The 14,204-nt window shown below is 41.7% G+C and overlaps 1 protein-coding gene across 1 annotated transcript in view; it reads right to left on the minus strand.

The window, feature by feature from the left end:
- Positions 1–475: 475 nt before the first annotated feature.
- The window catches only part of TPH2 (tryptophan hydroxylase 2), a 117,829-nt gene continuing 104,100 nt past the window's right edge, over positions 476–14,204 (minus strand). Inside the window, exons 9-11 of the mRNA XM_014833271.3 lie at positions 12,268–12,363; positions 3,979–4,112; positions 476–3,849 (exon numbers count right to left, since the gene is read on the minus strand). Coding sequence (XP_014688757.1) covers positions 3,675–3,849; positions 3,979–4,112; positions 12,268–12,363 — 405 coding nt within the window. The 3' untranslated portion in view covers positions 476–3,674. The remainder of the gene's footprint in view (positions 3,850–3,978; positions 4,113–12,267; positions 12,364–14,204) is intronic.

The raw sequence follows: 14,204 nt of genomic DNA on the forward strand, positions 1-14,204 counted from the left end.
CTTAATCACCACTGTATCCTCAGTGTCTAGGACAGAGTCTGATACAGTCCCCAGTATGGTCTAAACCACTGAATGAATGCTTGGAGACCCCAAGTCACATTATAAAGAATCACCATTTCATGTTCCAGAACTGGTTTATTTTGAACACATGCAAATCTAATATGAGAAGAAGCAGTATCCCACTATTAATTCCAGTGACTCTCCCCGGGATACAGCAATCTGCATAAGAATCATTTCCCAGAATAAGTGAATGTGTCTGTAAATTGAAGAAGAAAAAAATTCAGATGCACTGGAAAACTCTGAGCTGCTTTCTTTTTCATTATAAGTACGACATAGTTCATGAGAGTAAGCATCAGCACTTTATTCTTTAGAAGTTGAAAATTAGATCAAATGAATTGGAGAACAACTACATCTTATATTAATGCTTTCCTCCTCAAATGAAGAAAATGAGATGATGTGAGCCATGACTCCATTTGAAAATGAAACTTTGTATTTCTATTTGCTTCCACTTAAAGCACACTGTTTTTCATTTTAGACTTTTCATGGTGGTAAATGTTGCAATACTTTACATTCATTAGGCTCAAGCCCATTTACCACGTGCAAGCAAGACAAGTACAGATATATCATCCCGATAAAGCGTCATTTCTAAATTACACGATAAATACATGAAACTAAGCCAGAAACCCAAGTTTCACATCACATACCACTAAAGTAAGAAAAAAAAAATTTTTAAACCACCTTGCATCAAAGTTCCCTATTCTTAAAAGATTAAAAGATGCAACTTATGAAAAATCTGTTATGCTTTTATTATGCCAAATAAACTGACCATTCAAGAATACACTGGATGCCTGATCCTAACTTATAACAGACAAAAATGCTTCAAGAAGAAAACTGGACTAATCAGAATCTGACTCTTTTTTGCAAACTCTGATGCGCAAGAAACCTGGTCTTGCTAGGAACCTTGGGTTGATTTCTGATTAGCTGATTACAGAAGTCAGCAGCAAAGCCAAAATAAAGCAGCAGTTCACAGTGAGATGACAGTGAGCAAGTGTCTTTAAAGTTATAATCGCCCTCAGATCTACTTAATCTACCCTTAAGTCATGAGGCATAATTGAGACAAATGGTTACGCTGAGTAGATAGCAGATATGACAAGTAGCTGGCTGTGATTATTTTGTTGCACTATTTCCAGTTGGGAACATTTTCTGCCAATACTTTTCCTATGATGGCTATTAAATTTTGTAGAATTTTGCCCATCATTAGTTGTAATGGCATTTGCATGTTAAATGCTCACAAGAAATGAAAACCATAATTCCATTGTTTTACACTGTAAAAACCATGGTTACTGCTATTCCGAATGGAGAACAAATCTAAAAAGAATCGAGACATTCTTCCTCCTTGTGTGATACCTATATAAGCTCTGTGGGAAAGCCTAGTTACTTTGTAACTCTTCTATTTTAAAACAACATAGATTTTTCACATGTATGAAAACTGAAGATGCCACAGTAACCCAACCAGAAGACAGCTCAAATGTCATTTTTGTTGAGAGAATTTGTTTACAATTAAATACAGTTCTTCTTTTGGTACATTTAACTGAGGGAAAAGCTTGGTAGTTACTTATGGGGTTTTTTTAATAGCGTCTAAAGCACCACCAACTTATGAAAACAACACAGAAGGCAGATGTTAAGAGTTTCTTAGCCAATTTTCTCCTCTGAGAAAATTTGGCAACTAATTCTGGAAATTTCTGGACTATTGTCCTTAGTCTCTTTTTATTGTTTATTGGAAATTTCTGGATTTACTGTTGCGGATTATTATTTTGGACTAATACTTATAAGTAAACAATTACTCAGGATCATCCAGATCTAGCAAAGCAAGCTATAAGAACCTCTGTATTTATGAATCTATAAAACTATTGAAATATACAAGTACTTGATCATTCTAGATCCTTTTAACTTGGTTCAGCTTGCTGATCGTTTCTCTACCGTCAATAACTTTTCAAGGCACTATCTCTTTCACTTAGAATAGCATTTAAATTGCATAACTCTCACATTTCATCCACCAAATCTCGTCTCAAGGCTTCAGTTGTCCTGAGAACCCTGCAGCAATGAAAGACGTGCAATAGTTAAGAAACCAATATTCACACTTCTGAGTTTTCATTTTAACTTTACCTTTCTCTGATGTATATTTTAAATTTCTCATCTTCTTGTTGAAGATATTTAGTCCAAAAATTTATGACTCATAATAGGCCTGTATAAGAGTATAAATTAGATTTAAATTATATGTAATTTCCTGTTAAAAGAATATCCTTGGAAGCTCCTCAAGTAAATATTTAGAATTCTAACTTAAGATCGTTTCATCTTCTTTATCTTTTCCTTCTCTCCTTTTCTTGCCCTGTCTCCTCTGCCCAGTATTCTGCACTACCAAAGCACAATTGGAGAGTGGTGGCTATGTTTGCTGAGGGAATCGGGGAAGATGAAATCCATTCACTCATTCAGCAGTTTTTTATTTATTCACTTAATCACCTGCTTATACCTCTTATGGCAAGGATGGCCAGAGATTTGTGGTGTATCACTACTGTCTGCCCAAATTTGCCCAAACTTCGGGCAAGTGGACAGACTTCCAGAGATCTGGCTTGGTTTGGGGCTGTGTGAGGAAACATCTGTACCATTGGCAACCCTTCCCAACCAAGTCTTACCTAGTGATAAACATTAGTCTTGATAACCACTAGCGTCCCTTCTCTGACTACGTATAGATATACGCATACAAGTTGAACTTTGTAGCAATCCAAAAGCAAGATGCAATGGGTTATAAATGTTGGTGTATGACTAACTGCTTCTTTGGGCAAATCACTTAACCTCTCTGAGACTCAATTTCCACATCTTTGAAAGCGAAGTCTTATGATTTTATTGTCTCTAAGAGAAATGGGTTAAACACATGAGCATAATAATTCACTTTATTCCAGCATAAAATTCACAGTCCCATGATTATTCCCCACTGTTTAGTCTCTCCTAATGTTCTTTCTGAGAGTATTCTCTCCCAAAATACTCTGGGAAGCATGCTACAACTCAGTTTCTACAAGGTCAATGCAACCTATATATTCCATTTGTAGAAAGCTCTCTTTTCTTACATTGCACAATGAACTCAACCTAAAAGTCATTCCAACTAGTGTGTTACATCAACAATTTTTGAAACAGAATACTGAATCTTTTGTTAATATGATGAGAAGTTTCATACAATTCTGGGTTTATCTCAAATAATGCTGTGAAAACACTGGTGTACAGAAAACAGGAATAGTGTCACTGCTATTTTCATTTTATCTATTGAACACAGAGGAAAGGCTCAGATTTGAGAAAGAAAAGGTCATAAGCTACAATCGTAAGAGTTACTTGTTACAAATATTAAACAGATGCAGTTTGTTTAGGGACACTAAGCAGGAACGTCAAATCTGTTTAAGACACTTAAACATACTACAATCTTTCATGCAGTGAGTGGTTATCTGTTCACTTGGTTCTTTATGGTGTTTCACACATTTAACACAGTAAGTCACACAAAAGTAGAGATATACAGAATTGCATGCTTACTAGCCAAGCCAAGACACAGAAAGTTATTGGTGTTATATGACATTGACTGCTAAGCCCCACAATGATCACACCGGTGACAACGCTGGTTCCAGGCATCAAACCCCCAGATACTGGTTCATTTTGTTCAAGGCATCACACACTGTATTCAAGTCGCTGCGGAGGTCCTGCACGACGCTCTCAATACTTCTGCTGTCTTTCAGAACTTCAACACTCTGTGTGTAGGGATTGAAGTGTACTGAGAAGGGCCGAGTAATTGACTTCGCAAATTCCCTGCAACATAAACAGAAATAGAAGGATATGCAATCAACTCTCATGGGTACAAGAAATAGATAGAAAGAAGGAACAGAGCCAGAAAAATAAAAAGTCATTTTCTCTAGATGGGAGAAAAAATAAGTTTACCTCATCTTTTCTTTGGCTTCTTCAAAACTTTCAGAGACAAAATAGGCTTCCTGGAAGGTGGTGATGAGGCACTCCTGCAAGCACGTGGTCTTCGGGTCGAAGGCTTTCACACATGCCTTGTCAGAAAGAGCGTGCTGCAAAACATGCCACAGAAACCATTCAAGTCCAGAAGGAGACTTCCAAGTGCCGTGACACCCCGTTTCTGCAACACAGCTCAGTCCTTTTATGGAACCGCTCAGCTACTAGTCTGCCAGGAAATAGCGAGCTCTCCCGAACGCAGGGTAAATTGAGTGTTAGGGTTTTGGGGTGGGGGTGGGGGTTAAAGTCTGTTAGGTACTGAGGGAAAAAATGAGATTATGGTATCATTTTATTTATTATCAGCCAAATTCATACTGAAGGACAGTTCAGAGCTGTATCCCAACAGAAATGGAATTTTAAATCTATGCTGTGAATAGAACCACGGAGAGCATAAATATAGTACTAAATTTATTGCTATAAGCAATGTAGAAATTTCACTTAACTGGCAGAAGTAATAATTATCTGCATGCAGACGTAATTGGGACTCTGCCTGAACTATTTGTGGACTCAGTGAGAGACGTTTTGAGGCCAGGTACTGTGTATCAATAGTCTGGAGTGGGCCTATATATTTAAGGACACCTGAAAAGCATTCATTTACCTTCCACCAAGTCAACAGAGCAATATACTGACAGATAAATATTGCCAGGTTGGGAAAAAAAGAGGTAATATTAATAGCTATAGTTATGCCCAGAGCAGGCATTAGCAAAACAGGAAAGCCAGTGTAATTACTCTTTGAGCCATCGTTAGCTCCATTCAGCTCACCACATGACTAAGAAGAGCAAAGAACGATGAATGTATTCTCAAGATAAATTCAGTGATGCTACAAGTTCGTGGTCACTTCCTGCCATGTGCCACCTGCCCATTTATAGACCCTCACTGATGATTCTCAAATGTAATATGCATAAGAATCACTGGGAGCTTATGAAAAATGCAGATACCCAGTCCTCAATTTTATTTGGTAGGTCAGGATGAATCCCAGAAATCTGCATTTTAACGGTATCTAAGGTGATTCAGACATAAGTGGCTGTGAACTATATTTTGAGAAATATTCCTCTTGATACTGTCCCTTTCTTAATTTAAAGCATAAGTTAGTTGAAAGAGAGAGAAAAGGGGTAACAGAACTAAGAGTGAGAAAACTTGGGCTCTAGTCCAAGTGTCGGCCTGCTAACTGGGTCGCCTTGGCAAGTCATGTCACCTCTTGTACCTCCGTTTCCTCAGCTGTAAATGGGAGGTCTGGGCTGGGTGACTTCTGAAGACACTATCTATTCTGGCCTTGGGATTCCACCCATGGCACTTTTCTCTCAATCTCTAACTGCTAAGGTTTCCTGGAAAAATGCTGAAAAATCTTTCCTGTACAATATTCCTGGTATATTCCCCCAACAATTTCAAAATGCATGGGGTAATCTGCACCTTCCATGAAGAAGACTGTGGCTCCCTAACTTTGAAAATACAGTTGCAAACCAGAGGACGGGCCTGTCATACAGAGGGTGCACGGCCCCGCCCTGCATGGGCTCTGCTTCCCCGCAAAGGCCCGCTGCCAAGGAGGGCACGCATACGAATTAGGGGACGCAGAGGGACTCCTGGAGAGGACTCATTTTGTTGGCCCACGGAACAACTTCATTGTAAGCAGAAGGTCACTACAAATACGCAAATGTATTGTGCTAGATTCAATGCAGTGAAGTGAGCATCAGGGCATTTCGGTTCCACATGACTAATAATTCTGTCCACATCTTAAAAGCAACCTCACAGTTTCAAGAGACAAAATGTCCTTTTATGAGGGCTCTTGCTCCTTTGCAAAGAAAAGGCCTCCTATTGGCTTGCCGGAGTCTTCAGCATTATAAGTTGCTTTCTTGCACTCTGGGTGCATCTTACTTTAGTATGCTGCTCTAATTTTCTATCCATCCATAAGCCCATATGAAAGGAAGGACAGGGACTGGCTCAGTATCCTTGATCTTTCTACTTTCATCCTCACATTCACGGAGGCAGAGTGATAGAGAACAGGCTAGAAGAACAGTTAAGACATGGTTCCCCGGGGGCATCCCTGCTAAGCCAAAGACTTCACTGAGTCAAGGACAAGCACAAGCAGTGGGTGAAACTCATTTGCTTGGGTCTGCAATGCTCTGAGAGGACAGTAGCAACCTTAGCAATCACTACATGTGGAGGATGCCTCCAGAATGTGTGTATGCAATAACAGAGATGGAAATCAGAGTAGTTTGAGAAAAATTATCAGGTTGACAATTCCACTGATTACTCAGATGAGCTTATTTACTCATTTAACTGGTAAAGGGGATGAGAGTAGATCAAGAATAAGCCAGAAGGGCAGGGTGCATTGCCCCACACTTCAAGAACAATCAGTTGATTCACAGCATATAATTTGAGGCAAAGACCATCAGGCAATATATATCATACTTGCCTAATGTAATAATCAAAGGAAAACCCAAAAGCTGATTGGTCTAAGCTCTGAACAATGCAGTTTATCTTCAGGAGTGTGCTATGGTCCAGTACACTGTTAGCCTGCTGGGACCCTCTCCCTCCCTTGAGTGTGGGACCAGAACTGTTCCTTGGCTATTATGAATATGGCAGTGATAATGGAGCCCAAGGATGAGCCTGGAGAATGACTAGAGCCTGGAGTTGGGGGAGCAACCAGTGAGTGAAGCCAACAAATGAGGCTGTGATCACACCTATAAATGGTCTAATTTACCTGACAGGGAGCTTTCCCGTGTGACAACTGTCAGGAACATCCACACAGCCATGAAGTCCCCTGTTTCTGAATACTTGAGAATGGCTCCAAGGCTATAAAATCGCATCCGTGTCTCCATGGGTTCTAAAGTCCGCTGCCCAATGGAGTGCAGTCCTCCTGCGTTTGCTGCTCAACACCTGCCCATGTCCCCCTCTAAGCCGGCTTGGTTTGCAGGGGCAGCTATCTTCCTCTCTTCTATGTCCAGAGTGGATTCTCTGTAAACATCGAACCCAACTGTTTGATGTCCCCGGGGAAGTCTGTGGTGAATCTTTCCTGAAGTGTAACATTCTCATATCCGGAAGTCTGCCAGAATGAGTCCAACCACCTGAGAGAGAGGCTGTATAATGCTGAGAGGCTCTGGCTGACAGTCTTTCCCTCTAAAGCCATTTTAAAAGTGCAGGAATGCGTGAGACTCACCTGCTCTCATGTAAACGCTCTCTACAAGGACTATTTTGGATTTACCCATAGTGCTAAAGACAAGGCCACAGGACCCAGAGCCAGGAGACCTGGGTTTTAACACAGCTGTCCCAGAGGCCAGAGTGAAAGTTCCCCAGGTGGGGAGGCAGTTTCATCTTTGATAAACTGAAAAGATTGATCTGTGTGAATTCTACAGCTCTTCTTGCAATACAGTTTTAACAGAGCCTACAAGTACACAGCACAAATACTACATGCCCTCCTGCCACCCCAGCCAGCATAAATTGACCAGAGCAGCCCTTAGCCCTGGGCCTGGGGACGACTTCCCCACCCTTCCCAGCAGAGATGTCCATTACCAGTTAATTGGCTTCAGTGCACAAATTAAGACTCACTTGCTGTTGCAGCCTTTTAAATAAAAAATCTCTTTCAACATCAAACATTTCTCAGAACCCAATTGTTCTCTCAAGTTCCTACATGAAGTGTGGGCATGCTATTCCACTTCTGTAAGCCTATTCCAGCATCCATCTGGAAAATGGGAATAGGAATAGTATCCATAACCTAGAGTTGTGGTAAGAATTATATGAGGTAACACATGCAAAGTGCCAGGCACATGGACGATGCTCTCTATTTCGTTATCACTGCTAATTCAGTCTCAAGATCATGCTTGGTGGACGCTGCATTCAGCCACACTGTCCACCACTGCTGCAGCTCCTCTCCCCCTGGGGTCTGGAACCCAGAGAGAAAGAAACCTAGCCCCAGCCAGGAGGCCTCCAGGGCCTGGACCACAACAGGGCCTGCCCTGAGTTCATCAGTTTAAACTCTTCCTTCCTCCCAGTCACCTGCCTTTGCAATGACCCAGAGTTATCATCTCAACTACTCTAGCTGTAAACCCTGTGATCCTCACCCTCTATATTAGGATTGACTAAAGTTGGGAAAAACTCAAGTGTGAAGTCAGGTTCGTAGGTAGTTTGGGGCCTAGATTCTGAAGGAGAATTTGCAAACACTCTTACATCCACACTACCATCATCTTTTCCCACGTCAGAACCACAAATATATACATTTGTGTGTGTGTATATGGATAGTTATATATAATATTTTTTGAATTTCCCTCAAATGTTTCTCCTGCTAACCAAGGACAACATGGCATCAATATCCCCATTGCCAAACCGGGTGATGATGGCACCACATTTTTTTAAATCAGTGATGTTAAAAGTTTCCTCAGTTTGAATAAGCTGCAGGGCAAGGGAACAAATTGCTCTTCCAGCAATCTCTTCCTAAAGGCCAGAGCCCCTTTTCCAGCTCCAGGTGCTCCAGCATGTGCTGCCATTACTAACAATGCTAGATTCAGGGAAGGGAAGGGAGGGGAGGGGGGCGGGAGACCTCTGAGCAGGACAAAGGTACTGGAGCTCTGAAGCAGTGAGCCCCAACTCCAGCCACGTGGCTGACACAGCAGACAAGCTCAGAGAACCACTGTGCCTCCAGCCTTTTCTCTACAACCTGGCAGCAACAGAGTTGTTGTGAGTGGTAGTAAAGACAAATGATTGTAAAAAATATAAAGCTGTCCTGCGAATTCTGATTAATAGCTATAAGAAAGCAGGACAATAAATTCACTGTTTAAGGATATCCTGAAACTAAAGCCAAATAATAATAATAAAATTGTTTAAAACCACCAGCTTTCTCCAAACCTGAAAAGCAGAACAGATGCATTTATATGCAACATTCTAGCAACTACTATGGAGTAGGTTCTAAGGACATTTACAAAACAATATAATGTCTGCCCTAAGGAAATGAAGAATCTGACCTTACCCTGAGCCATGAAAAAGAAGGAGAAATGGCCTTTCACTTTTGAGATGGGTCAACTTTTTGAGATAAGACTCAGCCAATTCATCAGTTATCAAGTATTTCCTTACCACCTCAGGTGAACATTCCCTTCACTATTGGTGCGCCAAGCAAACTGGATTCAACCCAGACCGGCTCAGTCACTGTTTAGAACCTCCCCCTACAGACGCCACTCCCCTGAAACTTAGACCTGCGACTTGGGGTTTGTTGAATAAAATGAATGAATGAATGAGCAAATAATAAATTTAAATTTAAATTATAGTTAGGTCCACTCCGGGATAGAGAGAAAAAGCGTGTGAAAGGAAACACATGCCAGGCTGTGGGTGAATAGTAATTATCCTATTTTCAACCTTTTTAAAAATCCATCTCCAGACGATTTAGCTCATTATTAACTGGTCTCCACAGTGATGAAGGGGTGGAAACGCCCTACAAACACAGTTTTGGAATCCTGAAAATGCACCAAAGGAAACCTGAACCAAAGAGCGCGATCGCTGCTGAGGTAAAAAAAAATAGTCCTAACGGTTATCAGATTTATATGAGCTTTCATAAGCTTTTCCATATTTATTTTCTTTGTGTTTTCTAAGATAAAAATAAGCACTGTCAAAAAATAAGAGGGGAAAATGAAAGTTATTCCCCAAACTACAGATATACGGTTTGGAAGTACCTGGGCAGCTCTGAAGTGCAACACCTACCCCAAGAAAATTTAGCCTCCTAAAGCACAAATTTTAAAAATGGATTCTTTTCAAGGAGAATTGTGGATATTTATGCAAAAGTTATAAAGACTACACCAAAATCTCCAACAACTTAGCTGGGACCTATGTTCGGGCTGTAGTTGGGACAGCAAAAGTATTTTATCACAAAAAATAAATAATCATGTTTTATCGTGAAAGATAACTGCATTCAAAATTGTAAGCATGTTTACACAGGAATTGCTATAAGGCTATTAATAAAGCTGCCCCCACCGGGGTCCAGGACGCCCACTTGTTCATTCAGATAAAAGTTAGACAGGAGTGCTGAGACTCCACGCGAGGGCTCTGGACGCCCCGGGTGCTGGACCCGGACGGGGTGAGGGAACAGGCGCTGCGGAGAGCATCTCACATAATGTGTTCTCTGTGAGCGATCGGAAGATGGTCCCTGGAGAAGGAATTTCTGAATTGTACAAATGGCCTAAAGTAGCAATCATAGGGATGTTGGAGTGTTGAAATTTGAGAATGGAAGAATGCTAATGACTGGAGGTGATGGACCAGAACAGGAAGGGCAGACGATGCCCTTCAGTGTGCATATTTCTGGCTGATTTCCATTTCCAGACGATTCTGTCTGCACCAATAGGAACAAAAACAACAGATTCACCCCAATGCTGCCAACACATGCTCCATTAACCAGACCAGACGACCCTGCCGAGAGCCAGGCAAGGAGAGGGACTGTTTCTTTTGTTTCTGGTGTAATTCATAAACCCTCTAAGGAAAACGTAAATAGTGTAGCTCAAGACCTGCATCATTTTCTGACTAATTCTTTTTTCGGGGAAATCAAGAGGCACTCTCTGGAAGGTGTGGGTCTTAACGGGATACGACCTCATGCTATTGCTGTGGGCTTTGCCACTCCACTGAGATGGACCCCAAATGGATTTTTTTCTTGAGAATTTAGTAAAAAGAAAATGTACCACATTACATGAGGCTTTTGTCATGTTAAATATCATCATCTATTCTAGCCATGCCAAGCCTCAGGCAGCTCCCTAAATGGGCCGGGCTTTGACTAGAGCACATGCTGCTGTGCATCTCGTCCTTTCCTTAGCACGTTTCCACGCTCAGGAACCAGCGAGGGCTTCCCAGGCATGGTCTAATATGTGCCACCCACATTTGTCACACTGTTTGTGTTATCTCTTGCACTAGAATGTAAATTCCTTGATAACAGGGGCCCCAGGTAGTGCAACCTAATGGTTAAGGGCTCAGATCCTGGAGTCTAGATCACCTGGATTTGGGCCCAGCTCCAATGATTACTAGCTGCATGACCTTGAGCAAGTTCCTTAAGGTCTCTTTGCCTCAGTTTTCTCACCTGTAATAATAACATTGCTTGTCTCATTGGGCTGTTATGAAAATTAATTAAGCAAATGGTCTAAAGCACCTAAAATTAACTAAAGTCTATTTTAGTGTCTGTTGAGTAGTTGTTATTGTCTTCATATTCTTCTTCTTCATTATTATTATTTGTCTTTGTATCCCCGGTGCCTGGCCCAGTATATGACTCATCATAGCCGCTCAACCAAATGTCTGAGGAATGAATGAATGAGTGAGTAAAGTCATAAAAGGGAGCAAACTCAATAAAACTCCAGTTACATTGCATCTTTCCAGAGCGCAAACAACCAGAAAGTTCTAATAATCACATAGTTTACAATTACATTATGTAAAGACAATCAAGACAAAGTAAAAACTCTAGATTAGTCCATGATCCTGATCTTAGTCCAAATGATCAAAAAAGGATTAAATTCTTTCAGTGCCACTTCCAGATTATATATCACATTGCATTCTAAATTCATGAAAACTTGCTGTCCCCTAGTGGTATAGACAGCAATTCTTAAATGACCAGAATATTTAAATTATCAAAATGCCCTGGGCCCCAACATTTCTGGATAAATTATCATTTTACTATATTATAAAGAAAAAAAATAGCATTTATTAGGCATCACTATGCGCATTAGATACCTCTGTGATCATATGTTTATTTAGTTTTTTTTTCAGATTGTATATATCCACAAATGTTTTAATACATATTAATTTTGAAAAAGCTAAAATAATCTCAGATTTCCCCTTGGAAAGTAAATGCTGAGGAGTCCATGGGAGCCACGGGTGGGGCAGAAACAAGAGCAGACAAGCCACCCCGACAAGGGCCTTCAAGCCAACAGGGTCCCTGCCAGCTCACCACCCACTTATCAGCACTCAGTTTAGGCCAGTCGCTTACTAGCCAACATCTGAGCACATGCTTGTCATTCCTGTCGATCTGTGCCCACGGCTGCTCACCCGTCTGAGTCACACCACAAACCCAGAAAGGCCTGACCCATTTTCAGAAGTGCAAAAGGTTAGGTCAGCACCCACATCTGAGGTGCCAAATCCTCTGTATGAAATGTTTATGAGGTATCTGGGAGTAGAAACGCTCGTACAAACCAATCACTGTCTTCCCTGACCGTCCCCTGTGCGCGTGGAAGGCATTCCCTCTGTGCGCCATACCTTCAGCTCTCCGATGGAGGACAGCAGCCCCGCTCCGTACGCCCTCAGCTGTCCTTCCTGCTTACAAAGGCCAAACTCGATGGTGAAGAAATAGCACTGAAAAGAAAATGGACACACGTCCAGTGAAAGGGCCAGCAAACTCTTCTACAGAATAAAATGGCACCAAAATAAAACAGCGCACAGTGCATAACTTCTTCAACACTGTCCATTTAAATACATTTGAATTAAGAACATTTATTGAAATCTATTTTCTTGTTTAATAATCCCTCCCCAGGTTAAAAGTGTACAAAAAAACTATAATCACTAAGAATTTACACTTCCTGGATTCAGAAACCCTATGCGTGAAATCATATCCCCTTCAATAATTTTAAAAATAAAAAAACACAGATTTAGAAATGAATGAATATGTCATAGTGATAACACCATGAGAATATGCTACTGTACGTACCAAGTTGTGTTTCAGTGACATAAATAAGTTCATACAAATGTAGAAAAATAACTTGGAATTCAGTAATTCCAAACTGATTTTTGCAGTTTATTCATTCAACAAACCTTTGTTGAGTACCTACTAGGTGCCAATGTTTGGTAAAGAAACAGAGAGACAAAAAGCACAAGTGTGTGCCTACAAAATTACCACTTTTTTAGTGAAATCTTAAAAGTATATCTAGGTATGCACGCATTCATACATATATACGTATATGTACATATATATATAAATATATATAGTAAAAACCATTTCATTGGCCTGAGTTTTATCAGCATCAACTACTACAGTTTTTCCAAGATGATAAAGTCTACAATTGGTTTGTCTGAATTTAGAAATCAACCTGGACAGACAGAAACCTCTCTACATCCAACAGCCTCCCAACGGCCTTGAGAGGCTGGAACCACGCCGCTGCCGCTCTGAGGAAAGTGAGACGCTGGCAGTGAGCAAGGAAAATCACGTGTGCCGAACACTATCCTGGGTTGGTGGCGGCAGAGCGCTGAATGCTGAGAAAGAGGAGGACACAAACGCTCCCGCAGGGGAGGAACATAACCACTCCTCTGGCCCAGGCAGGTTGCTCTATCTTTGTTCGGAGGCTGCGGGTTTCCTGTTTCACGTGTGAGGTTGATCTCGGAGCTGAGGGCCCAACGCTCTGCAGCACCGGCTGGACCCGGAGCACTGATCCTTCCAGGCCCTGGAGCTGAACCTCCAGAGGCAAAATTTTCTTTCCTCACTCACCTCCCACAGAGGCTGAACTTCCAGCCTCTCCTGCCTCTGTCGCATCCGCCTCCTTACTCTCTTCCGACTTCCCCACCACACCGCTTCTTTGACATGGCCCTTCATTTCTTCATGTAGGACATGGACTATTTCTCCTCCGTCTCCTCACCCTGGGCTACAAACTCCAGGGGTGTACAGAGCTGTCTATTCATCCATAACAGGGTTCCCCAACCTCAGCACCACTGACGTATTGGTTGGGTAATTCTCTGTTGGGGGCTGTCCCATACGCTATGGGACGTTTAGCAGCATCCCTGGCCTCTACCCACTAGACACCAGTAGCACCCCCCAACCCCAATTGTAACAACCAAAAATGTCTCTAGATACTGAAAAATGTTCCCAGGGGAGTAGCATCACTCCTGGTTGAGAACCATTGGTATAGAATAGCGTCTGAAACATAATAAGAGCTCAGTAACTATTTGGAGAATAAATGAGCAAATAGTGAATGGAACAAGTCTAAGTTAGGCTTGTTGTGTGACAGCGCGACCTGGAGGAAAGAAACACATGAGGAGGCGTGAGTTCTAGCCTTGGCCCTGCTCCTGGTTCGCTTGTAGCCACAACCTCTGCAGGGTGGCGCCCTCCTGCCTGACTCCACAAACACACCCTGAGCACCTGTCATATGCCAGACTCTATGCAGCTGCCGAGAACGTGTGATGAACGAGGCAACAAGGGCCCTGGT

The sequence above is a fragment of the Equus asinus genome, chromosome 4 (assembly GCF_041296235.1).
Source record: "Equus asinus isolate D_3611 breed Donkey chromosome 4, EquAss-T2T_v2, whole genome shotgun sequence".
NCBI classification, from domain to species: Eukaryota; Metazoa; Chordata; class Mammalia; order Perissodactyla; family Equidae; genus Equus; species Equus asinus.